General features: G+C 40.6%; 1 protein-coding gene across 2 annotated transcripts in view; it reads right to left on the bottom strand.

Annotated features, from left to right (window-relative positions):
- Positions 1-27,637, bottom strand: part of SNX9 (sorting nexin 9) — a 92,127-nt gene that overhangs the window by 30,788 nt on the left and 33,702 nt on the right. The window contains exons 2-7 of one of the 2 annotated variants that reach the window (XM_059940924.1): positions 23,401-23,487; positions 20,785-20,859; positions 19,069-19,194; positions 9,932-10,024; positions 3,083-3,248; positions 659-809 (exon numbers count right to left, since the gene is read on the bottom strand). In XM_059940924.1, coding sequence (XP_059796907.1) covers positions 659-809; positions 3,083-3,248; positions 9,932-10,024; positions 19,069-19,194; positions 20,785-20,859; positions 23,401-23,487 — 698 coding nt within the window. The remainder of the gene's footprint in view (positions 1-658; positions 810-3,082; positions 3,249-9,931; positions 10,025-19,068; positions 19,195-20,784; positions 20,860-23,400; positions 23,488-27,637) is intronic. The other variant, XM_059940925.1, reaches the window with a different exon arrangement.

Here is a 27,637-nt window from a genome sequence, read left to right on the forward strand (position 1 = left end):
TCACCCTTTCCCACATGCTTTCCTGCTAAGCACTGTTTCTACAAGGACCGTTCAAAACATTTTTTAAAAAAATATAAGAATAATCTAAGTGAAAACAAAGTCTTAAACACATTAAACATAGTAGTTGAGAGTGTGCTCAGGAAGCTGAGGGACTGGATTGGAGTCCCGACTAGGTCACTTACCACCTGTGTGAACTTGGGCAGTTACTTAACCTCTCTGGGCTTCATTTTCCCAGAGAAAACAGAGATTATATGTACCACAAAAGGGATACGAGGGTCGCATGAGAGAATACACACAAACTGCTTTGCACAAAGCCTGGCACATGGTAAAAGATCAATAAACAGTAAAACGTTTAAAGGGAAGCTATCATGATTATTTTTAGCTTTCCTGTGACATCAGCAATAAAAACCTTAATATGTCATGAGTTAATAAAGGTAAAAAACAGTATTTAGCAGATCATTAAATGGAACATATATTTCACTTTAAAATGAAAAAAAATTTTTAAAAAGGAAGCTTCCAAGCTAAGAGCCAAATAAAAAATAAGCATGATCAAACTGCACCCAAAACTTTGTAGACCACTGAAAAGAGAAAAAGCCTCTCTGTATCTTGTACCCGTTTCCACAGAGAGCGCACGCTGCCCCAACCCCCTTACACCTACTTGTTAAGCGGCAGCTTCATGGAGGAGGCGCCGGCGCGGCTGCCTCCTCGCGGGGCCCCGCCTGCTTCCGCGGCCTCTGAATCCTTGAAGTAGGGAGACGACGTCTTGGGCTCATCCCAGTCTTCATCCCAGTCATCGTCGTCGCCAGTTGCTGGAGGTGGGCACAGAGGGTCGTCAGTAGAGAAAGACAAAAGAAAGATGGGAGGACTTCATCTTCTGGGAGGGGTCAGGATTATACTAAAGATGTGAGGAGTATAGGCTCTGTAGTCAGACAGTTTTGGGGCTTGAAGATTCGGCCTTTTAGCACAAAAGACAAGTTAGAAACAACTTCAAGAGGGCTGTTAGTCCAAGTAACTTCAGATAAATGCCAACTATAAAAACACTCTGTGGTATATAGGGAAGGCCTTCTAGAGGCCTATACGTTGATAAATCTAACTTTATAAACTTGCAAATAAGCAGATCAAATACCCTTTAAGCCAAAAGACTGGGGAGGACAAAAGGGTGATAGAGTTGTTTTGTTTTTTTTTTTAACATCTTTATTGGAGTATAATTGCTTTACAATGGTGTGTTAGTTTCTGCTTTATAACAAAGTGAATCAGTTATACATATACATATATCCCCATATCTCCTCCCTCCCGCATCTCCCTCCCTCCCACCCTTCCTATCCCACCCCTCTAGGTGGTCACAAAGCACCGAGCTGATCTCCCTGTGCTGTGCGGCTGCTTCCCACTAGCTATCTATTTTACGTTTGGTAGTGTATATATGTCCATGCCACTCTCTCACTTTGTCACAGCTTACCCTTCCCCCTCCCCATATCCTCAAGTCCATTCTCTAGTAGGTCTGTGCCTTTATTCCTGTCTTGCCCCTAGGTTCTTCATGACCTTTTTTTTTTTTTTCTTAGATTCCATATATATGTGTTAGCATACGGTATTTGTTTTTCTCTTTCTGACTTACTTCACTCTGTATGACAGACTCTAGGTCCATCCACCTCACTACAAATAACTCAGTTTCGTTTCTTTTTATGGCTGAGTAATATTCCATTGTATATATGTGCCACATCTTCTTTATCCACTCACCTGTCGATGGACACTTAGGTTGCTTCCCTGTCCTGGCTATTGTAAATAGAGCTGCAATGAACATTTTGGTACATGACTCTTTCTGAATTATGGTTTTCCCAGAGTTTTAAAAAGGAATTGTTTAACACTAATAATAATAAAGGTGAGAGAAGGACAAGGGGGTGGAGGAGAAAGAGAAAGAAACGAGAGAGAAGTAGTAACTGACCAGCATCAGGAGCCTAACATTCTAACAATAATCTCTGTGTCAGATGAGGTGCTGCCGGCTTTCCTCCCTCCCTCCCTTCCTCTTCCACTGTTCTGTGCCTCTGTCTCCACCTCTGATGGCCTGAGGAGTCCCTTTAGCATTAGGCAGGAAATTGCCCTGGGATCTCCACCCTAAGAGTGCCACCATGAGAAGCCCAGAGACAAATGCCAAAATGAAAAAAAGAAAAGAATAGAAGGTATTAGAAGGATCTGGGCCAAGAGTCCTGGAGCCACGCCAAGTTACTACAGAAGCAGATGTCAGCAGTCTAGTCTCAACGTTTCTACCCAGACCGCGACTCCTGGTCCTGCAGCAGCCCAGCTCCTGTCTATGAGTGGGAGCTGGAAACCAGCACCTGTGCCCTTTATGGCTCCTGCATGCAAGTCTCCTGCTGTTTAGCACATTCAGTTCTTGGCAAAATCTGCTCATACAGGGATCATTAAAAAATAATGGGTGGATCTCTTAATTTCAGAACAGACATAAATCGCCTTTCTTAATTCCTGAATTGTTTCTCCTTTTAGAAATTCCTCTTTTGCCTCAGTATTTCCATTAAGAACCTGGGAGTCAAACAGGTAGTTAAGAAAAAGACTGAACCGCTACGTTAGAGGTCATAAACCATGTGACCATAAACCATTGAATGTGGCGATGAACCATATTCAATCCGTGTGCATGTTTTTTTGGCCCAAATGTGTGTTAGTAGCTAAGATTTTAAAGTGGGAAGATGATATGAAAATCGAGATTTCTAGTCTCTCTGGAACTGTGGTGGTCCAGGAACACTAGTGCAGTTCTCCTGCAATGGCATCAACCCGCTGGCTAGAGCAGAGCTGCCCACCTCCGTCTTCTGCAGCCCTGCCCCACAGGGTCGCGCTGTTGTTCTGCTTTACGAACCTGGCCCCTGCAAGCGTTTGCATTTGTGACTCCTTGACAGGTAACTGAGAGTGGACTAAAGACCATAATTAAAAACTACCCACATTTTGACCCAGAAAAATAAGTTTGCTATTAGTGAGTAAGAGCACCTGAGAACAGTTCCTTTGATTAAATCTATTTTAACTCCGACGCCCTTTAAGGGTGGGTGGGTTCCATCACCAGCAGAGCCCTCTTCCTCACCTGGTCCCTGGTAGGCCTGGGGGTGACCAAAGGCAGTGTCCCAGTTGTTGGAGGTGTTTCTTTGGGCTGCAGTCCCCTCGGGCTTGGCTCCCCAGCCATCCGAGGTTTCCCAGTTTCCAGATTTGGACGCATTCCAGGCTGACCAGGGGTCATTGCCACTGCTGACCTGATGTTAGGGGTAAAAAAGGAGAGCGTATATTCGTGACTTCTAGAAAGCATTACTCAGTTCAGTAGGAATCACATAACAATTGAATTGGGGTGCTGGAAAAACGGATAGAAATTTAAAACAATTTAAAATTTAAATAATAAAATTTTAGAAACATGTAGGAAAGCACAAAAGACAGGATCAACCGAATTTTACTGTTAACAGTTTGCCATATTTGCTTAGGAACTTTACAACCAATAACAAAGAAACTCCCTTTCTTTTTCCTTCCCCCAAGTAACTACTTTTCTGAACCTGTTCTCATTCCTGTGCATGTTCTTATACTTCCACTGCGTATGTAATGGAATATGTAACGTATTCATAAATAACAAATGCTTTATATTTTTCAAACTGACCTGAACAACACTGTACTGTATGTATCTCTTTGCAAGCTGTCTTTTTCTTTCACTTAACATTATGCTTTTGAGATTATACTTGCTGGTAAGAATATGTTTTATTCACTTTCACTGCTTGATAGTAATCAGTTCTATTTTTAACTGTTTTAATTTTTATTTGAAAAGGTAATATGTTCCCAGTAAGAAAAAAATCAAATAGTATAAAAAGATATGAAATTTAAAAAATATTCCTACCACCTTAAAATGCCAGTCATTCTCTCAGAGATAATGACTCCTAACAAATTCCTTGTCTATACTTAAACATGCCATGCAGAGAGAGCCTTTTTGCTTTTAAACATATTATGTGAGCCCAAATTATACTTTCTGCTCTGCACTTTTCTTTTGTTTTTCCATTTAAGAGCCTAAAACATTCTCCTAGGTACAGCAGCACATGGATGACATCATTCTTTTACATGTCTCCATAGAATTCCACTGTATTTATTTCCCATCATCTAAGCAGCACATGCTGATGCTCATTTATCTTGTTTGCAGTATTTTGCTACTGTAAATAATGCTGCAATGCACATCCTTGTACATCTTTCCTCACATGTCCAATAGACGTATGTGAAATTCCCAGAAGAAAAATTGCTGGGCTAATACAAGTGTGCACTTAGACTGGATAGATTCTGTCAAACTGCTTTCCAAGGAGATTGTACAGTCACATTCCTATACTCCTACTACACGCCAAGGGGTGGTGTCTTGCATAAAATGGGGCTACCATACTCCAAAACTATTTAAAAAATATTTTCTCCCATTATTCCTTAGCATAATTTTATAGTTTAATTATTAATATTATAAACAGAATTTTGGAGTGGGCAATACATGGCACCCAATATCAAGGAGTACTGCAGTAAGAGTACCTATAACCCACCTCTCATCCCTGGCTCACCCAGCCCTGAGGCAACCAGTTTTTTGTTTTTTGTTTCCTTAATTTTTAAATTTTAAATCTTCAACCTGTATGGAATTTACTTCAGTATATGAAAAAATATAGGAATCCAGCTTAATTTTTTCCTGTAGTCATTCTGTTGTCCTAACACCACTTAATGAATAATCTATTTTCCTCCACTGATCTGAAATCCACCTTTATCGTATACTGGACTTGGGCCTGTTTCTGGACTCTATTCTATCCTAGTAATCTATTCATACTAGTACCAAGCTACCTTGGAGTCCACTAGACAGAATACTGTTAGTACTTTACCATAACATCTTTTATTGGTTTATTTTTACACGTGAACTTTAGCATCAGTTTCATGTTTTAAAACTAAAACAATCTTTAGTTTTAGCATTAGCATGTCAAGTTTAAAAAATGTGCTGATTTTCATTTGAATCACCTTAAATTTACAGATAAACTCAGGGAAAACAAATAGTGCCTTTAAAAAAATTTCAATACTTAATCTATTTATTCACGAACATGGAATAGCAAAATTTTCTCTTTACTCAAGTCTTCCTTCTCACAGAAAAATTTGGACGTTAGTTAGAGAGAGAGAGAGAGACAGAGAGAGAGAGAGAGAGATTGAGATTTGTAAGAAAATTATCCAAACGGCCTCATACACCTCTCTAATGTTTTAGAATGCTATCATGGTTGGTCTTTTTTTCCCTCTCCATCAATTGACATACAGGGTGGATAACTGCCTGCCACCTACCAGAAGCATCAAAAACAGTGTATGTTTTACAAGAGGAACTATGATTTCATTCTAACATCTCTATACCTTCAAGAAAAAAAAATGAAGTTACTAGTGATTCTGCCTGAAGTCAAATATTAATAGCAGAAAGACATTCATCCTTATGACTGTGAATTTCTCGAACATACGGCTGACGCGGAGCTACTCTCAAGCCACTCTAGTGCAGACTGGAAATGAAGGCTGCTGTGCTGAGGGCCTGACAATCACACTTCATTTAAGAGAAGCCCTTCCTTCCATAGTTTTCTTTAAGTAGGGGTGTTTTATTCAGCAACATATACTCTGTGCTCTCCAAACTAAACTATGAGGTTTTGTTTTTATAATTAAAAACTTCAAAAGGTACAGAAATTTTGGATAGTAAGATGACAGTAAGTACAGGCATTCACTGTCTAGCATTTCTATAAACTACTGAGGAAAAGGAACAGAAGGGTTATAACTAGAACAACAGGATGAGTGAAAGTTCAGCACTGCCATGACAGTAAGATCGTGTTAGCAAACTGTCAAAGGTTTTCATCAATACTGAGGAAGAAATGGGATATGAAACTCATCGCCAAGTATCCTTAAAAAATTAAAACTTATTAGGACAGAAACACATAACATGATAGTTCTTTTAAAAACTACTTTGTTTATACAAACATATAATATATATATTATTGTTAATATATATATTATTGTTTACAATAATATTATTGTTAATAATATATATATATTATTGTTTACCATAATTGCTATCTTATTTGGTTACGTGTACAATCTTTTTTTTTAATTATTTGCTTTATTTATTTATTTTAAATATTTATTTATTTATTTATTTATTTATTTATTTATGGCTGTGTTGGGTCTTCGTTTCTGTGCGAGGGCTTTCTCTAGTTGCGGCAAGTGGGGGCCACTCTTCATCGCGGTGCGCGGGCCTCTCACTATCGTGGGCTCTCTTGTTGCGGAGCACAGGCTCCAGACGCGCAGGCTCAGCAATTGTGTCTCACGGGCCTAGTCGCTCCGCGGCACGTGGGATCCTCCCAGACCAGGGCTCGAACCCGTGTCCCCTGCATTGGAAGGCAGATTCTCAACCACTGCGCCACCAGGACTCTCTACCTGGGTTATGAAATCCTTGTTGGCAAATCTAATAACTTTGTTTTTCTCTGTTTTTTTTCCTGGAACATTCCTTCTATCTTGTTTCAACTTGACTCCTACTGATAAATCTTTCAAAACCTGACCAACTGTCAATCTCTCCAGCTTCTATCACTGACTTTTTACTCACTCTCTCTCTCTCAGGTGACCTCCAGGGTCCCTCCTTAATATCAATAACTAACAACCAGCTCGCAAAGCCTTCATGGTCTGCTTCTCTCTGAACCCACCCTTTCTGTACTTCGGCCTCTGGCTCCTTTGCTTTCAACTCCCAATAACCCTTCTGTCCCTTAACTGCAGGCATCTGGTCACACAATAGTCCATGCCTCTTCTCTACTTTCTTCCAGCTTTCCTTCAATGTCTTCATCCTCTTCTTTCCCCTCCTTTCAGGGCACCAAACCCCTCCCGATTCTATCAACCACTTTAATTAAAAACCGTTCATTAGACCTCACTGACCACAGAATAGATTCCAAACTCCTTAGTCCATCAATTAAGATCCTAACTTTTCCTTCCATGACATTCCGTGTCCTCACTACTTGCCACTAACCCTCACTCTGTGCTTCAGCCCGCAGTTTCCCAGACTTTCCTGTGTCCTTGCCTTTGCTCAGGCTCTGCTCTCCATCTGCATGCAAAGCCTTCTACCTCACCTTCCTAGATTCTGGCCCAGTCCCACCCCACGGAGGGCGCTGGCCTCCGCCTGCTGGCTGACATTCAGTCACATCCTTCCACTTTCTCCCAAAGTTAGTCTTCCGTTAGAGTCATTGGCGTATCAGTTAGTCATTCCCACTAGCAAGTCACGGGCAAACATCTCCCCTAAAAGATTCTCAAAGTGCCTTACATAAAGTGGCAAACACTCAAATTTTTTATTTTACTTAAAGTGGCTAACTGTGATCTTCTTGGTCATTTGTATGAAGTAGATATTATTCTAATAATAATAGATTATTATATCTATTATTCTCTAGATATTCATCTAACCTTCATAACATTAGTATTATTTCACAAAGAGGGAAATCAGATTTTCCTCATGTATACTGACTTGAGTCTCTTCTAGGAAAATAACCGGCTGTGGACGACCACAGAATAAGTGATTTTCAGCACTACCATGCTCTTAAAATAACAATGCCTTCCCAGTTATAAAAGCGTATCAGTACACTGTAGAAAAGCTGGAAGATACTGACAGGTACAGATGGACAGAGGGATGGACATATGTGTGATAAAGAACAGTAAAATGTTAATGGTAAAATCTAGAAGGTGGGTATATGATTATTCACTATGAAGTTCACTTAACTTTCCTATGCTTTAAGTTCTAGCAAAGGTTGGAAAATCCAACAAACAAAACTTGCACATACAAACATCGTCTTCGGAACTCCATGAGGATGCACGCAAGGGACGAGAGAAGGTCTGTGCTCATCAGGGTCACCAGTGATTTCTTGTTGCCTATGAACATGGGGCCTACACGTATTAAGTGTTTAGTAAATTACTTGCTAAATTAAAACACTCACAAACACTCACATGTTTGTCTGGATCTCTATTATGAATGTATTTTCACCTGCCTTGCACTGGAACTGGCTGATTATGTCTGACTCACCCCCTAACTCCCACTCTAACTAAATTAAATGCTCCCTGATGCCAGAAGCAATGTAGTCAACACATTTGCTGATTTAGCGCTCTAAATTTTTTTTTTACATCTTTACTGGAGTGTAATTGCTTTACAATGTTGCGTTAAGTTTGTGCTGTATAACAAAGCGAATCAGCCATATGCATACCCATGTCCCCAGATCCCCTCCCTCTTGCGTTTCCCTCCCACTTTCCCTATCCCAACCCTCTAGGTGGTCACAAAGCACCAAGCTGATCTCCCTGTGCTATGCGGCTGCTTCCCACTAGCCATCCATTTTACATTTGGTAGCGTATATATGTCAATGCTACTCTCTCACTTCGTCCCAGCTTACCCTCCCTCCACCATGTCCTCAAGTCCATTCTCTACGTCTGGCACTCTAAATTTAAAAGCTATCCTAACCTCATAAGACAAAACAAAGAAATACATTTACATTGTCTTTACATCATGAGACAATCTAAATGTATCTGCTGAACGGAGCCTGTAGAGCAGAAAGACAGAGAATGGAGTCTGAGTGGCCATGGCGGGGTGGGGAGCGAAGGGTATTCCTGAGATAATCGTAGCAAAGCTGTGCATCTTGCAAATACATAATATGGGGTAAAAGGGGGCAAGGATAAGACCACTGGCCCACTGGTTGAATTTTAAATCCCTTATGAAACTGTAGAAATTTGACTGATGTAAATTTCTCATGGGTGCAGCAGTTAAGAGCTAAAGCTCTAGAGGCTGTCTATCTGGGTTTGAATCCCAGCTTTACCACTTACTAGCTGTATGAACTTGGGCAATGTACTTCATCTCTCTTAGTTTCCACTCTTATAGAATGGATATAACATCAAAAACTTCCTCATAATATTTCTGTAGGGATTCAATGACATAATGCATATAAAGCACCTAACACAATATCTGGCACATGGTATGCATTCAGTAGTGGTTATCTTACTACATGGGGGCTCATCTAGAGTATAAAGAAAAGAATAAAGACTGGTAATTTTTGAGTAAATCCCCATTAGTTTATGCTTTAGAGGAAAAGATCAGTTATATTTCCAAATGGCTTCAATGCCAGATCACATTAATAGAGAAACTTTTAATTAAATAAGTGATTATAGGCACTTAGGATACTTTCTATTTTAGCCAAAGATCTGTTTCCTTCAGATACATAAGAGAAAGAGGAAGAAGACAGAACTGTTTTGTCATAAAGTTCCAAAGCAGCTCATAATTCTTGGGGGTCTTGGCACATTTTCTGTGTGCTAAATGCTGAGATCTTGCTTTTCTTCAAAGCCTAACCCCTACTGCAACAAACTGAGCTACACAATGATTTGGTTTAATGATCCTTTGGCCTCTGACTTCTTTGCCGTCAATTCCAAGAACCCCTTTTGTCCCTCACCTGCAGACATTTGGTCGCACGATAATGCACTATGTTCCTCCGCTAAGGTTTCAAACTCTGAGGGACCTCTCCTATTCTTTTCTCCCAGCCCTCCCTCCTCTCTCCTTTCTACTGAGCAATGTCATCATTCTCTTCTTTCCCCACCCTTTACGGTACCAAAGCCATCCAGACTCTGTCAACTCCGTGATTAAAAATCCTTCATTAGACCTTGCTGTCCATGGAATAAATCCATCAATCGAGTCTCATCAAAAGTCTCAGCTAAAAGGTCTCCAAAGTATAAATCCCAATTGCCCTTCCAACTCCTGTATGTCCCACATTCTATGTTGCCAGGCCCCCAAGAAGAGCTTTAGTAAGATACTTTAGCTGAAACAATCAACTCACCTGGGAAAAAAAGGATTACTTCTAGGGGTTTTAAATGTTTATTTCCTCTTTCATTCAAGTTTGAATTTTACCTTATTTATGGAAGAAGAAGGAGAAGGAGAAGATGAAGAAGGTGGTGATTGGCTGAAACTTTCAATACAACCAATCTGAGCCAAAATATCCACCTTAAAATAAAAAAAGGTGCTCGGTAAATGAAGGGGAAAAAAAGAGTATACCAAAGCTAACAACAGCAAATGCATAGCAGGGCTAAGTTCACCAGAAAACTCCAGCATGCCACTCATGCACCAAGATTACTTGCAAAAAGCAAAGCCCCTACTGTATAGTAGTGGTTTGTCTTGAATGCATTAGTATATATTCTAAAGACTCTTGCTGTCATAACACAGTATCACTGAAGCACTAAAAATAATTATAAGCAGCACAGAAGGAATGGAACAAATATCATGCAAGTCATACAGCCAATGAAAAAAAACTCCAGAGGAAAAACATAGCCAAGCTTTTAAAAATGTTAGAATGTTGAACCAGGGCTTTCAAAGCCACCAGACATGTGAGATGAGCAAAGCTTCCTGGAACCACAGAGCCACGGAGAACCTACCAAGACCGGCTAAGAGCACAAAACAGCCCGCGAGGCCGTGAACTCTGTGTGCTCCTGAGCTGACTGGCTTGGTGTGCAGCGTCGACATGAGAACAGATAACTGATACACCCAGCGGAGCCAGGCAATGGCCAAATCAGCATCGCTATTAGGAGGACAACCTTGGAGCCCAATTTCCAGGCTTCGAATCCCAGCTCCACAACTATCTAGTAGGGAAGTCATTACTATTAACATTTATATAGTGCTATGAGAATGCACGTTTCATGTACAACTTTCTTGTGAAGAAAGTTGTACCATTTGTAGATGTAAATAAACTTGGTTTTGGAAATCAACTAGTAATACACAAAGAAGACAATCGAGACGGAGTAACTGGGATCCAGTTTACGCTTCCACTTAAAACTAAAAAAGACAAAATATATGAAACTGTCTTCAAATCATTAGACATCAGGCAATAAAGGACCTGACCTCTGCCTAGAGAGACTTTCCAGGCCATGGATCAGGGACGGGGAACCCATGCAAAGACCACTGGTCTCTGTGAATTAAGAAGACAGAGCTGGGAGTCTGGGGCAGAGTACTGAGAAGGAGAAAGCTGCACAGAGACCTCCGGAGATGAGTGGGGGCGGGACGGGACCCCAGGCCTTAGGCTGAGTACTGATCAGCGTATGCACGTGAGGGAGCTGCCATATGAAAGGTTAAGTATCAACCCCTTAGTTGGGTGGTTCTCACCAGCCAGAATGGAAAACCTCATGATTCATGGGGGTGACAGCAGGTACAGCACTGAAAAGGCTTTTGCCTCAACAGAGAGGCAAAAATGTCCCTAGACTTAAAAAAAAAAAAAAAAAAAAAATCCCTAGACTGAGCATTGCTCTGGTCCCACTCTAAAAAGCTTAAACTGAAAGAATTAAACTGTTTCTAAGTAACTTTCTTTTAAAGAAAAACAAAACAAAACAAAACACTAGTCTGCAACTGCTGACCACAAAAATAATAGGTCTGGTTTTGTTACATTTTGCTACTTTGTTGTTACTTTGCCTCTTATATGACATCCTTGGGCCACCAGGATGAGTAAGAATCAAACTCTTACTTCTGACAATCGGCATCAAAGACAATGCAGTAAGACCTGGGCAAGGGCCTGTTTGGAAACAACAGTTAGATCGACTTGATTCACTGGTTTCCCAGTATGTTCTGCTGGTTTCAGGGGAAATAAGTTCTTCTGGTTTCCCAGTTCTTCAAGACATGGTCTAAGAAGAACTTTCACCACGCACATCATGAGACAACACTGGGAGAGGCTGGGGGCAGATGGAGAGATGGGCAACAGATGCCTTTATTTCTCTCTGTGCCCACTTGAACTAGTTCAGACTTCAAGGGCGATCTAGGTCTGAGAATTAATGAAAAAGATAACTTATATTTCATCAAGGTTGCTTTCTGTTTGGCGTTCTACCAAACCAGCAAACAAGAGTACAAAGAATATATAAATGTTCAAAAGATACTGATGAGTAGGCAGAGCTCCCACTGCCCACCTGGTTCCTTACAGAGGATGCCCAAAGTTCAATACAGGTCAACACGGACCATTCGGTTTGACAAGTCTACCAGGTAAGAAGAGTCGCTAATCATGGGCTCACTACCTTGTGTATTATCATCTCGGGGGAAAGGCTCTGGAAGCATTCGAGGGCCCACCTTATTACCACACAAGGAAATCCTCAGTCACATATATCTACACCCTATCGGTTATGTTGCTATGGCTGATTACACTGCCACACCCTAATATATACGCTTGGAAGGAAAGAAGGAGGGAAGGAACTTCCAGAGTAAGACTCTGGCCAGGGGTATACGACAAAAATGAATGGAAAGTTACTGGTTTTGTGAAAGCTGAGGTTATTATGTTTTTGTTTGTTTGTTTTTTGCAACTTACCTGCATGACTGAGGCATAAATGTCTTTATCTGACATTTCTCATTCATCAAATGTTTAATAACCATGTGTCAATTGTGTTAGGAAGTGGGACTAAAAAGCAAATAATATGATTCCTCTATAAACCAAGAACATTTCAATCAGTTCCTGACAAAGGTTTCTCGTTCTCAAAAAGGCCTACAGAAGGTATAAAATTGTCTTATGTAAAAAGCCTAATTATTTCAGCTCAAAATACAGATAGAATATGTAAAATTTCCTATTTTGTTCTTTATAGATCTTTTGCTAAAAGCACATCATCTAATTCTACAGATGAACCTCTACTGATTTCAAAAAACCACTTACAGAAGTATAAAACTTGTACATTCTTTTAAAAATAAGCCTAGATCACAAAAACAGATTAAATCCATTTGTAGCCAGTCACATCAATACTACTGACTGGAAATTACTCCCCAAAAAGCTTAAATGACTTAACAGATCCTTTATTAACTCACATTCTGAACCCACAGATGTCAATTCCAGGTATTTATTTTTTAAATAGAGAAAATTAAAAGAATAAGATTTGCCTTAAAAAATGGAAAATACTTGTACTAGCTTAGAGAATTTACTTATTTTTTTGGCACAAAGTTTTAAAGTAGGTAGCTTTATGTGCCAAACAGGATGATGCTATAAGGAGCAGAAGACAATTTGGTAGATCTAATAAAGGTCCACGCGAAATGGGCTTTTATAGACATTCCTCTGATGATGGGTTGGGCGTATAACAATGCTGACTGGCCCTTCACCAGGGCAGTTATAAGGTAAAAACAAAACAAAACAAACCCTCTGCTTTTGTCATTTGTTTCCTGTTAGATAAAGCAAAACAGCAACAAAACATCCTAAAAAATAAATTTCGCCAGTGTGTATTGTTGAATGGGTCCCAGATGCACAAAGCTGTCTTATGTAAGGCAAGGGTCTGGGATCAGGAAAGCATGGAAGGTTAACATCGCCAGCCTAATGCAGTTTTGAAGAAAAATGTCAACAAATCCTGCAAACAGATGTGCACAACCCTCCTTACAAAGCCCTGTAACTGAGTAAAAGGGATTCCTGTGTGGCTGGGAGAGGGGGTGAAGAAATGTAGAGAACCTTTGCAACAGGGGTTTTGTAAAGAGAAAGTCTCAGTAAGCAATTATGAGAAGTCCACAGCATTACAGACCTTATTTGAGATAATGAAATAATAAGCCTTTGTGAAGGTTTCTTTTGCTGATTTATTTTTAAATGGACTACAAAGTGGCCTAAAAATGGACTTTTTTTGAGAAATGCAAAAGCAAAATGTAGTTCCAACATAAAATTACTATTTCCTTCCTCATTCCTTAATAAAAGTTCCTTCATAACAAATACCATCACACTGAAAATCTCTACATAATAAAAAAGATGTTATGTCCCTAAATACCCACTTAACTTTGAGCATTTGTTTAATATCCAAACTGTTAAAAATAATTAAACCCCTACTAAGTACCACGTATTGTTCTAAACACTTTAGAACTTTTTTCCATTTGCTCTTTCCAACAATTCTGTGAGGACTTACCGATGAGGAAACTGAGGCACACGGAAGCTAAGAAACTCACCGTGAGTCACACAGCAAGTATGAGACCTGGGAATAAAATCTAGGCAAGGTCTGGGATTAAAACCGAGCGTTTTCCCGCCCTTACACATCTAAAGGATGCAGGACACCCCTATCAATAACTATGGCTTGCAAAGGCACTCAGGGTTTTAAAGTGGAATGAAAAAGAGAGCATAGAAAAAAAGCAACATTTCAGAGAAACAGAAATGGGAAAGTCAGGAAGAGAAACTAGATTTGTGGGGAAATAATGAGCGATTCTGTTCATGCAGAGTCTGAGATACAGAGGAGACAGGCAGATAGTGATGCTGAACAAGAAGCTGGACACTGAGCGAACTGAAGAGAAAATTCAACACTGGAGAGAGATTGCTAAGGGAATCTTCTGCACGGTTAGAGAGGGCAGAAGAAGGAGACAGGTTGGAACAAAAAAGGGTAAGTGGATTGAGACTGTCCCTTGGAGAGGTGAAAAAAGAAGGAAAATATTTCTTAAACGTCTTCCGTGAGTCTGACACCAATTTATACCAGTGGCCTGGTCCTCCGATAGTTCAGGAAGCAGCCACGACTCTTACGAAGTGGAGCGCCAGACCGTCAACCCAGCTCTAACACCAAACGTTACACCAGGCTTCCCACCGCACCAACCCACGTGGAGAGGGGGAAGGATGGGATGAGAAACCGCGAAACAGAAGAACAGAGATACATCCAAGGGCACCTGGGATACAGTGTGATAAAAAGCAACAAGAATTTTAACAAAAGGAAAAGCAGTTTATTCCAAGTATGTACACCTTTCTAGTTTAAAAAAGATAGAAAAATAAATCCCTCAAGTCAAAAACCTTCAGATAAAACATCTAGGTTTATACAACTTTCAATTAATGTTTAAGCCCCGTTGTTCTTTTAAAGGTACAAACAAAAACTTCCCATTAATTTCTCAAAAGTAAGTTCTGCAAAGAGGCAGTAATCTAAGAGTTTTTAAAAAGATCTATACTGAGAACCTTTTTTATAATCAATGATATAATTTAAACACTAATAGCTGGGAGAAAACCCAAATGAGGACAACTATTAACACATGTTTGGTAATAATGTCTGAGATTCGTTTCCACCAGTGGGTTATTAATTCATTCTAGTGGCACAGCTACTAACAGGAAATGCTCCTGAAACTGTAAAATATCAGATAAATGACTAATAATGAAACCAGTAATAACCACTAAAAACCATTCTTCTTTTCTAAAGGTATTGCAATAGCTGTCCTCATCCAACTTAAAATCTGTAATAGAAAAAGAAAACAAGAACCTGATTCATTTCTTGGATATCCTTCAATAATTTTTCTACACAATTTGCATCTGTGGTGTGTATATATTTAAACACAGTAAAGATAACATTACACATAGTGATACGCCTTTTTAAAAGCCCATTCATCCATATCTGTATATCTGAAGCTACCCTCATTCTTCTAAAAACAGCCCTGCTTCCCATGGTGAGGCTGTCCTGTACTCTATCTGACCAGCCCCTACTGATGATGCACACATTCTAGGCTTTGCTGTTACAACAGTGCTGCAGGAAACCTCTTCTCCTGCCCAGATGGCTGTGTTCTGAGAGTAGAGCTGTAAGATCAACTCAGAAGTGCTGGGTCAAAGAGTAGATGCACCTCAAATATTAATATATATTATCAAACTGTCCTCCGAAAAGCTTCATCAATTCATCCTTTACCAGCTTCATACCAGAATGCCTATTTGAACACACCTTTCCTCACACTAGGAGTTAAAACATTTTAATTCTCTGCTAATTTGATAGAAGAATTTCAAAATGAGCATTTTCCTATGTTTATTGGCTCTTCGTATTTCTTTTCCAATGAAGAATCTGTTCATATCCTTTGCCCATTTCTTCTGAGTTGTTCACCTTTTTCCTACAGATTTACAAGAGTTCTTTGTATATTAACAGAATTAGCTGATATCTCTGGCATGTTAGAAAGTTTTTTCCTAGTTGAATATTACTTTTGTTAAAAATTTTTATTTTTTTATTTTTGGCTGCGTTGGGTCCTCGTTGCTGCACGCGGGCTTTCTCTAGTTGCGGCGAGCGGGGGCTACTCTTCGTTGCGGTGCGCAGGCTTCTCATTGCGGTGGCTTGTCTCGTTGTGGAGCACGGGCTCTAGGGCACACGGGCTTCAGTGTAGCTGTGGCTCACGGGCTCAGTAGTTGTGGCTCGCGGGCTCTAGAGCACAGGCTCAGTAGTTGTGGCGCACAGGCTTAGCTGCTCTGCGGCATGTGGGATCTTCCCAGACCAGGGCCCGAATCCGTGTCCCCTGCACTGGCAGGCGGATTCGTAACCACTGCGCCACCAGGGAAGCCCCTTACTTTTTGACTTAAATATATCAATTCTTTCCTTAATGGCTGCTAGAAATTGTGCTGTGCTTAGAAAGACCTTCTATATTCCAAAGCTAATGAAAAAAAAATGTTACCTATATTTTTTCCAAGTACTTAAAAAAACAGCTCTATCATTTTTCAAATTAAATTGTTCCAACACATTTAAAGAATAATGCATTATATTCCTTTGACATTTACAGTCCTAATCTATACCTCAGCCAGGTGGCTGGACTGTGTTGTACAGGTAAAGGGTTCCCTTACATACTAGAAAGGAAAGGAAAAGATCATAACGGGGGTTGGGATGATGCATCAACATTATCTACCTCTACGCCAGTCACTGCACTTACCTCTGTGATTGCTCAGTAAGAAGCTAGAACCAGAAGGTACCCCAAGCAACCTGAAATTAGGAGTTTTAAGAAAAACAAAAGGAAGTGCTATTTTACATATTAAGTTATAAATGTATGAACTAATTACTCTGAAATGCAGTATAGCTTAAAAATACAAAGTCAAGGAAGACTCAGACAAATTAAAAAATAACAGGCTCAAAATAAGTTATTCAAGAACATCTGCAGACGGATGTAACCTTTTAGAGAGATCTCTCTAAAACGATATGATTTAAAAGATACAACAGTCAGAAAGTTGGATAACCGGTAGCTGGATGCGAGGCTTTAACCTGCCTGTGCAGGAAGAAGGCCAAACTGAAAACAAGTGGTGCTGAGGAGACTCAAGGGATGCTGATTAGAGAGTGTGCACAGCGTACCGAGCTGAAGGGGGGCCCTGCCTGCCTGACGGCAGAGGGGAGAGGCCTGGCTCCTCTGACACACTTATCTCCAAATAAAACTGTCCTCCGGGAACTAACACAATGCCAGACTAACTAGAAAGGCCCAAGAGGCATATACCTGGAACAAAAATAGTAAAATGAAATAACGGGCAAACCTGACGGCCACATTTTTAAAAGCTGCCAATTAATAATGGTATTTATGAAACGTACCACAGTTTTGGCCCATTTAAGTTGTTCTCACATCCCGGATAACTGAGAGCATAGACGGCTGTTGAAAATATTTTTATTCAAATTCTTAAATTAATTCATTATGGTCATGCTTTCTGTACTTCGTTACTCCTTGTTTCGGTTCATTTTTTTCTTTGCTTTCAAAGGATCTGATTAGGTTTAATGTCAGATTGGATTAGTAAAACCTAACTTTTAAAAAAAGTCGGTTATATTTTCTTCAAAATAACCTGGAAGAAAAAAATTAGACTTATGCTGATCAGTTTATATTGTTACATTTAAATACTGAGGAGTCTTCTTCATAACATAAAATTTGAGCCTGATTTTGAATTTGTGTTTATGAGCTAAAGTATTTCAGTCTATCTTGAGATATGTGAAACAGGTCCCCAAATTAAAATAAGATGAATATTCCCATCTTTTGTTTTCTTCACTTATTCTATGATCACCTCATTATAATTCCCCTTTATTGAAATGTCATTTTTACTTAATGCAAACCCTTTCACTGATGTTTTTGTAAAACTCAGTGACTCTCAGCTGGGTTAACTTTGCCCATTTGGCAACAATCGGAGACAATTTTGGTGACTGGAACCGGGGTTGCGGCGGGGGTGAGGGGGAGGCGGGGAGAGCGGTGAGGGCAGGCCAGAGACGCTGCTAGTCACCACAGTGAGGAAGCATCAGGCCCCAAACGTTAACAGCTCCCAGGCTAAGAATCCCTGGTGAAACGTCAAGTAAGGGTTAACTGCTATTTCTTCACACTTTATCTTGAGTAAACTTGAACTGGCCAATATTCTTAGGTATTACAGATTAACAAAATAGAGGAGAATGCTCAACTCTGGTGATAACCTCACCTCTGAATTTTAAATATCTGAGCCAGACAATGTGTAACTTAGGACGTCCACAAAAGCTATTTAAAAATGTATAAAATCTGCAGTTAACATATGGTAACAGTACTTTGAAAAACTCTCTTAAAAGGTTAAGATATAAATATAATGTAAGCAAATAATTATAAGTGATGTGATTATTAGGCTTTACCTAATTTAAAGCCTTTTATGTAGTTAATAATGTCAAGAAGTAACAAATCCTAAAGCCCATTCATTTCTAAAGATGCAGGAAGCAATAACATTTCCATATCCATCTTCTCAATTTTCTTACTGACACTGGCTCTGGATAATCATTTAGCAATAACTGAACCAGGCAGAGTCACCTAAACTGGTCAAATTCCTTAAAATTACTGTGAACTTGCAGCATAGTTTTCTCAAATTATCCCACTCTTCTAAGTTTTCTAGAAGCAGTACCATAACGGTACCAACTGCTGGATCTACAGCCACTTTTACATGCACTGCATCTGCAAGAGGAGGGGACTCGAGCTGAGAGTACAAGTAATGTGCCAAGGTCACAGAAATCACATCCTGTTCCAGCCAGAGCTTTGACCCTGACCGCTGCGCCTCAGCAGAGGACCCTTTTCCTTCCCTGCCCTCAAGTGAGAGGATATTCGCAATTTATGGGGTCTGTATTCATACCATGCCAGACTTTTACAAGCAACTCTCAATGAACACCCCGCCTTCTAGTTAATCATCAACTCTAAAAACAGTCTTTGTTAAAACCCAGCAAGAAATGCCACACAAATATCTAACAGCTATTTTGTTTAGGCTTTCAGGGAATGGCAATAGCTATAACGCAGCACAAGCTTTCACAAACGTGCTTTGCTCTCAGTAAAGCCAGTCGCATCCAGCAGGATGATGGAATAAGATTTACCTGGTTGTTACTGCTGGCAGCTGATGAATTGGCTTGAGCTGTACTTGCTGAGAGGGAATCGAGGAAGGCTTGGTCAGCCACGGAATTTCCACAAGAAAACTGATCTTTTCCATCACTGGGCAAAATCTGAACATTAGGAAGAACCACAGTTATCTTCATAGATTAGAGTTACTTCAGAGTTAGAGCCCCTGAGGGCAAGCAAGAACTGTCATCTAATATGGAAAAGGGATTTCCATTCTTAAAGGGTAAGCAAGGGCTTCCCTGGTGGCGCAGTGGTTGAGAGTCTGCCTGCCAGTGCAGGGGGCGCGGGTTCAGGCCCTGGTCTGGGAGGATCCCGCGTGCCGCGGAGCAGCTAGGCCCGTGGGCCACAATTGCTGGGCCTGCGCGTCCGGAGCCTACGCTCCGCAGCAAGAGAGGCCGCGATGGTGGGAGGCCCGCGCCCCACGATGAAGGGTGGCCCCCACTTGCCGCAACTGGAGAGGGCCCTCGCACAGAGGCGAGGACCCAACACAGCCATAAATAAATAAATTAAATAAAATAAAAAGAAATTTCATGTTGAAGTGCTTGCATGTTTAAAAAAAAAAAAAAAAAGGGTAAGCAAGCCCAAGAAGATGTCATAACAATTCCTTTCTGTCAGTATGCAGAATTCTAGAAATGCAACTAATGCCAGTATCAACTTAAATTCTCCCATTTCCCTCATTCCTGTTCATTTTTAGGATCCTGAATGCACAGTGCACAGAGGTCAAACACGACATAAACATGAGACACGCGGACTGGGTTCAGGGGCCTGGGAACCCTCTGAAACGGTCTGGAAAAGGTGGGGTGTCTGCATGTGCATATTTCTGAGATTTCATCAGATTCTCCAGAGTGTTCAAAACTCCCCCCCGCCAACTCTCAGTCAGGAGCAACAGAGAGCCTTCCCATTCTGCAGGCGGTGCCCAGCACACAGCCTCCCAGGGCACTATTTCTCTCTCCTGGAGGGGAATCCAAGGCAACTTTGTTCTTGATCTCACTCCAACTTTACTCACAGGGCACCAGACAACCTTAGTTTCTTTCTGTCACCCAGGATGAGAGGCAAGCTCACCAGGTACCCAGGACTCAGCTCAGTGACCTATGGACAACCAGCAGGGGGTGCCAGGAGGCTGACTCAGAGAGGCTTTGTCAGCTGAGTGGGTGTGTCCCAGGCAGGGAGGGCTCATTCAGGGGCTGTGCACTACCCTTGGCATCTATCACAACAGAGCTTAAACCGGGCAGTAGCTCACAGCAGCCCATCCAAGACCCTCCGTCCTTGGGAATGGGAGAAGGAACTGAGAGAGATGTCCTAAATTAGCACAGGGGGAAGAAAGCTACTTCAAACAGTCTGCTATTTAAACTTCGTGAATCAATTCTACAGTAAACAGTATTGTAGGCAGCAGCTACTACACAATATTAGCAAAGGGAAAAATAGAGACTTTTATTCAGAATAATTAAAAGTTGCTATCCTTGGAAGGAACTTAATCTAAATATTTGGAGTCACTCTTTGGAGCGTAAGTCTATAGGTAATATTTCTTCTTGGTTCTACTTCAATGTATTTTCTACATTTTATATAATCAGCATGTATTAATTTTACAATGGAATTTTTTCATTATCTTCCAGTCCTGTCCTTTAAGTTGATAATTCATAAAATGATATATGGCAACGACCAGGTTTAATGAATAAATGACAGTAAGTTCTTACCTCAACGTAGTCTGTGGGAACAAGCCCTCGTTCTCCTTTGCTGTTTCTTCCTTCCAGCCATCCTCCGCCAACGTCCTCAAAAAGGTTAAAAAAAAAAAAAAGATTATAGTTAGAATTTCCTGCAGATATTTTGCTCTGGGAATTGTTATACATAAAAAACTAATTAACATTAACCTTTTCATTCCTACAGAGCTAACGTTGTTCAAATTTTTTAATTCTTAAGCCTTCTCTTTACATCAGAAAATGATATAACCTACAAAGAAAACTCAAACTTGAACAACCGATCAAAGATTGAAAAATAGTCTATTAATAGAATGCCATCATTTTGTAATTCCTTTCATTTACTGGTCTGTGGTAGGTCACAAAAATGGTTTGCAGCTCTGACTGTCAAGAGGTAGAATGCAAAGAGGTAGAATGCACACCCCTACTTCTAGAATCTGGCCTGTCCTTTGTGACCTCTTTGGCCAACAGAATGAGGTGGAGATAATATGGGGTGAGTTCAGAGCTGGCCTCTAGAAGCTCTGTACACTTCAGCTCGCTCTTTTTTTCCAAAAGAGCTACTATGAGGATAAATTTGAGTTGCCAGATGATGACAGAGACAAGGCCCAATCTCCCCGTTGCCCCACCCAAAGCCAGCTAACCCCCAGCAGGAGAAATGCCAGACAGATGAGGCCATGTTGGAGTGCTCTGCCCCAGCCCTGCACTGGGTGACTGCGGACCCAGGGGCGAGAGCAGGTAAGGAGAACCACCCAGCTGACTTGTGGATTCCCGAGCAACAACAATCGATTATTTGTTTAAGCCACTAAGCTTTGGGATTGCCTGTTGTTTAGGAAAACTAACTGGTCCACACTCCCTTAGTTCTCCTGGATAAGTAACATTAATAAACTAAATATCAATAACAACATACTCTATAACAGGATTCCCATTTTTCAACGTTACCTCAGCAAAGTCCTACTTTTTCCCCTTAAAATAGTAAGGGTTATCTTAAATTCATAAATCATACCCTAATTAGTTAATACCTACCTGAATCTAGATAACATATTCTTTCTAAAAGTCACTTTAAGCCACAACTTTGTCCAGTTCTTGACCACAACAGCAACTTAAATACCATTTTACCAAGAAATGAAGAATGCTTCTTCATTAAAAAAAAAAAAAATCAATAGTAGATAAAAGAATCTTTAATCTCTTCTATGATTAAAAATAGAACCTATTTACTTATATACACCTGGCGTATTATATAAAACTACATATACTTTTTCTAACCAGTAACTTTTTTTTTTTAATCTAAAACATACCAAATAGGTCTAAAAAAATACTATCAACATTAAGAAACTGCAATCCTCTTAGTCATTCCTTGTTCTCCTTCCTTGGTCTCTGTGCTGCCGTAGTCCCCACTCCCTCCCACCTGGTGGAACAGGTGCATCCCTTCCTTCCTCTTCCAGAGTCTCCTTGGCCTTCCTGGTACCTTCCTTCACATGCTTCCTCAAAGATGTCCAGGGAGCCGGCCAATCTCCAGCCCTCAGCTCTAGCTCTGCAATTCTATTTCTAAACTGATGCAAAGCTATAGGGCAGGGTTGATTATTTATTAGTCTTTAAACTCAACATTTAAAAAATAAGCTCTTCTTCCTGACTTACGTACTTTAATAAATCCATTTGCACCATTCTCTTAGGTGTGAAGGCCAAAAACCTCAGGGATCCTTGACTATGTCTCACCAATAGTATCTAATCAGGCACCAAGTCCTCCTGGTCTGACTCTCCAGAGCCTCCTGCATCCATCTTCTTTCTACTCCTATTGCTGCTACCCAAGGTCATGATCCTAGGCTCCAGCCACACCAATTCATTCAATATACCTCTGCTAGATTAGTTTCCTTGAAGTGCAGGTCTCATCATGTCACCTCCCTACAACAATATCAACAATAAAACCAAGCGAAACCCTTAAATGAATCCACTGCTTCCCAAATGAAATCCAAGGCTGTAGCCTGGCTTCAGGTCCTGTCTGGTTTGGCTCTAAGAGCCTGTTTTCTCAGCCAGTCTCCTACTGGCGTATATATACCTGTACTCCTGGGACACTTGTTTACTTGCAGTGTCCCCAGCAGAGAAGAAAAAGCAGGGCTTGGAGGCCAGCGGATGTGGTTTTGAATCCCGGTTTTGCCACTTACAAGCAGAAGTGTCTTGGGCAAGTTACTTAACCTCTCTAAGGCTCATTACCCTCATTTGGAAAAAGAGATTAAAAATACCTACCTCACACAGTTCACAGAGAAAATACATCAAAAAATATATGCATAGTACTTAGCCAAACACTTGGCTCACAGGCCATGAATAAGTGGTAGCTGAGGCTGCTGAACAACACTGGTCACTTTCTGATCTCTATACCTGTGTCCAGCTGGGATCCGTCCCGGATGTCGCTCCAGTTCTGCCTGATGGAGCCCCATCCAGCTATTTTTAGGGGGTCTTAATTGTTCTCAGTGTTTATATAATAGATTATTACTTCAATATCAATACTTCACAAGCAACAGGAAAGAAATTCATGTGGGTCTGAATGATCGACCTGTTAAAAAAATAAAATCTTAAAAATAAGCCCTTAAGGGACCGATTTAAACCTAACAGTTCTCTTACCGGATTTGTAATTGTGATGATTTCTCCTTCATTAACTGTCAGTTCATTATTTCCAGGTTCAGCAGCAAAATCATACATAACCCGAGCCTATTGGAAGTAGAGAAGAAAAGAGGAAGTTACAAATGTTAACGTAACAGTCAGAAAAGAACCGCCTATACCGTTCACTTTGTAAGTGTGCTGGTGTGAACAACACATCATGACATGATTGCAGTTGTTTTGCAAGAAAGGAAGACATAGTACAAAAATGATTCATCAGCCCTATTTGTGAGGAAGAATGAAACCAACGGTGAGAGCCCTGCTGTGCTTTGGAAACAGGGAAGGTTTCTGGTAGCTGCCCACCCTGCATTTAGACATCGGCCCCCAGAGTACTGAAAATAAACCCATTTCATCAAGGGGAAAAGAGCATGGCCTTCCTTTTAGCAGGTAAGAAGTAGAAATACAGATACTGTTCCTTCTGGGAACACTCAATCTCAGGGCCTGAGGCATCTCCACAGACACACAAATATGTACCCACGTCAGATTCATAATCTTCAGATGAATCCCTTGCTATGAAAACCCTCACTGTTCTTTATCTAGGATAAATTTTGATAGTGCAGCATCCCTAGCCAACTAAACGCAGAAATTTAAGATGTGGGCAGCAAGATATATTCATACTCTTCTACTAGAATACTTCCTACTATACGACGACTTACCTAGGGCTCTGGTATAGTGGTCAGGTAACCTGAGCAGCTGTGATTTTCAAACTTCTCCTTGCAATGGAATCTGAATTTCACAGAAAACAGACTAAAGGGAGCTGTTCTGGTTGATGTGAGGTGGAACTGCTCTTTCAGGGTCTTCCTCAAGCGGATCCTTGAGGCACCAACCCAGAGATGTGGGTTCCTTGGAATATCTGCCAGGCACGTATTCCAAGAGAGACAACCACTGTTGCAGAAATACAAATACTTTATATATACTTTTATAATATATAATAAATATATTACATATATTTAATCCATTTCAAATTCTAAATAATTGTCTTTCATGGACTATCTTATAGAAGCAAGCCCACCTTATAAATTGGAGGCCACATGAACCTAGTTAACATGGTTTGTTTTAAAAGTAATTGTCCTATGAGGCAAAATGAAGTCTGCCTACAGGGCTAGACAAATTAGTCTAATGGAACTGCATTCCTTTAACAAATATTTGCTGCACACTGACCATATGGCAAGAACTGTGCTGGCCCTTTTGCTGGCCAGGGCTCTTTCTCCACACCTGCTTAATGAGCCTGAAATCCTTATAACAGGAATCAAGGATTCACCTCCAGTGATAAAAGATTAGGGGGAAAAAAATCCCCAATACTAATTTATTTTGAAATACATCAAAAATAATAAGATGAACTGATGGAGGAATATGTGATAAAGCAGGTACAGTAAGTAAAATGCTATTTATAGAATCTACGATAGATAGTGGATTTACGGTGCTCAATGGAAAATGAGTTCAACTTTTCTACATGCTTGAAATTTTTCATAATAAAATGTTGGAAAGAAACAAATGGTAGTGTACAGTCTGTCAGTCAAGAAATAGCATTAGATCCTTCACTGCTATAGGCTGGGAGGCTGGGAAGGGGGACTGAAAGCCAGGCCCAGGGACAGTGAGAATTCTGGAAGCATTCCAGTTTTCCTTAGGTCACTACAAAGGACAACGGCACCGAGCCGAGGTATGTGCCTCACACAGCTGCAAAAGTAGACAGAATTCTGCTTGCCACGTTGGGGACTATTTTTTAAAAACATGGCACACCAACCTCAATCCCTCGTGCAATGAGGGCAGACAGGAGATAAACGCCTGAGGAGGGAGAGGGGGGTCCCCAGGCCAGGACTCACCCCCCAGGACGAGGAGCTTCCCGGGGAGGGGCGGGGCCTGGCAAGCTGACGAGAGCCAGATGAGGAACCTGCTTTTTGTTCCCGTTCCTTAGGAATCCTGGTTAACAACTTTTTTGATCCGGTTAAATCCAACTAACCCGCAGATAGAGAAAACCAAAGCCTCTTGTTTACTAAAGTTACAACTTGGTGAAACAGAATGTGAAACAAGCCAAAAATAAAAAAATGGAAACTCCCTTACACATTTAAGCATTACTGAACATTTACCAGTGGAAAATGTCTATAAACACTATAGGTTTATTTAATACGTTGGTTTAGGACTTTTTTTTTTTAAACCTAGAGATGCTTCTTAAGAATTATAACTGAGACTAACTTTGGAAAACAAAAAGATTTAAAAAGCACGTCCCCAAATGAGCATAAATGTCAACAGGAAGGGGAAAAAAAGGCCATTCAGCCTAGAAGAGTAACTCTTCTTACAAAGTTGAGGCCAGACTGGAAACCTCCGGCCCCCTCCTATTATCCACTCCTTCTCTCCCCTGTCCCTCCTTGGCTTCCAGGTCTCCTCACCTTCCTGCCTTCACCGCCACTACAGGACCCACACAGATAAAGATGCTGACCTCGACCTCAACTGCCAATCTGCCCAACTATTTTTTGATGTGGTCTTTGAAAGAAAAAGTCATTTTTCTACACCGCCTTTTCCAATGTTAGCTGTACATTAAAAAATGACTCTAAGTATATTCAAGAGCTAAATTTCCACACAGTAGATAACTTCATACTGTATACTGAATACATACTGTCAACCACAATTCATCTCTTCAACAGCAATCTCAACAAGTATTATAGAGGAAGCGAATGGCTGGTAGATAGCAATCCTATATATAAGTTCTTTTATCTAGATATAGTGAGATAAACATTAGTGGATTCACAGCTTCAAACTAAGTGTTCCAGGCGCTAAGCGTTCCAGAATTCTAAGTGTGCCACACACACCTGTCTGATGTGTGCAGAACCCATCATGCTGAACATACCCCATTCTTTCTGACCCATGCTGTAAATATCTGTTACTTTGTCTGCTCCACACCCCTTCCTTTTGGAAGCTTCCTGCCTGGCTCCAAATGACTGGTGACCATATAACCCAAACAGGGAAGATCACAATGCGACAGGGATGCTGGGAGAGTGGGTCTTTTTCTCTGAAAATGTTGCCAGCGGCTACAAGTCTGAAGAATGAAGTGGGGGGAATGCAGAGTGGAATGAGGAAGAGAAACAGTGTCCTTGATGAGAGCACCTGAAGCACAAGCCCAAAGCCATTTCTCCCCTTGTGGACGGTTCACTCACAGGAACGAGTGCATCTCCTTTTGTGCTTATGAGTTCAGACTGTCACTTGCAATCTAGAGAGTCCAAGTTGATACAAACCAATAATCCCAAACCAAAGAATTTTTTAAGAAAACATCCTAAATAAAAAAACACTGTACATAAGTTCATTGCTGTATTTCCTATTTTGCAAAACAAAACCTAAAATGTACAATAATAGAGAATTAAACAGTTCCAAATAACAAAAAGACTGGCAGCAAAAAAATTTCATATGGGGGTTAGAACACAGAAGACAAGTTCCCATTCTTACACATCTGCTTCTTTCACATAAATCACAATTAAATCTTGGGAAAAAACAGTAAACCTTCAGCGATGCAGCTCTCCCATCTTTAAAACAGAGACAAGGGCTTCCCTGGTGGCATAGTGGTTGAGAATCTGCCTGCCAATGCAGGGGACACGGGTTCGAGCCCTGGTCCGGGAAGATCCCACATACCGCGGAGCAACTAGGCCCGTGAGCCACAATTACTGAGCCTGCGCGTCTGGAGCCTGTGCTCCGCAACAAGAGAGGCCGCAATAATGAGAGGCCCGCGCACCACGATGAAGAGTGGCCCCCGCTTGCCACAACTAGAGAAAGCCCTCGCACAGAAACGAAGACCCAACACAGCCATAAATTAATTAATTAATTAATTAATTTAAAAAAAAAAAACAAAAAAGAGATACTCAATCAAAAAAATGAGTAAAATATATAAACCTTCAGAAATTCAGGGACTGAAGGATCTTATTAATCTGACACCCTTGAGAACTGAAGTTTTGCATGTAGGTGATATTTCTATAAAATTAATCTTTTTAAATGACAAGCTTGTTTTACTTAAACACTCCTGATTTTTTATAAAATTTACATATTTAATGACTTCCTATATCTTGTCTCTACCTAATCCACAAGATCATCAGAAGAAACAGAACTCACTCTAACAGACCCTGAGAGCATTATTATACCACTGATATATGTAGATGTATTTGTCTTTTTTATAAGTGGTTAAGGCATAAATGCTTTTCAGTTTCTATCAATCTGT

This window comes from Balaenoptera ricei, chromosome 12 (assembly GCF_028023285.1).
Source record: "Balaenoptera ricei isolate mBalRic1 chromosome 12, mBalRic1.hap2, whole genome shotgun sequence".
In the NCBI taxonomy this organism is placed as follows: Eukaryota; Metazoa; Chordata; class Mammalia; order Artiodactyla; family Balaenopteridae; genus Balaenoptera; species Balaenoptera ricei.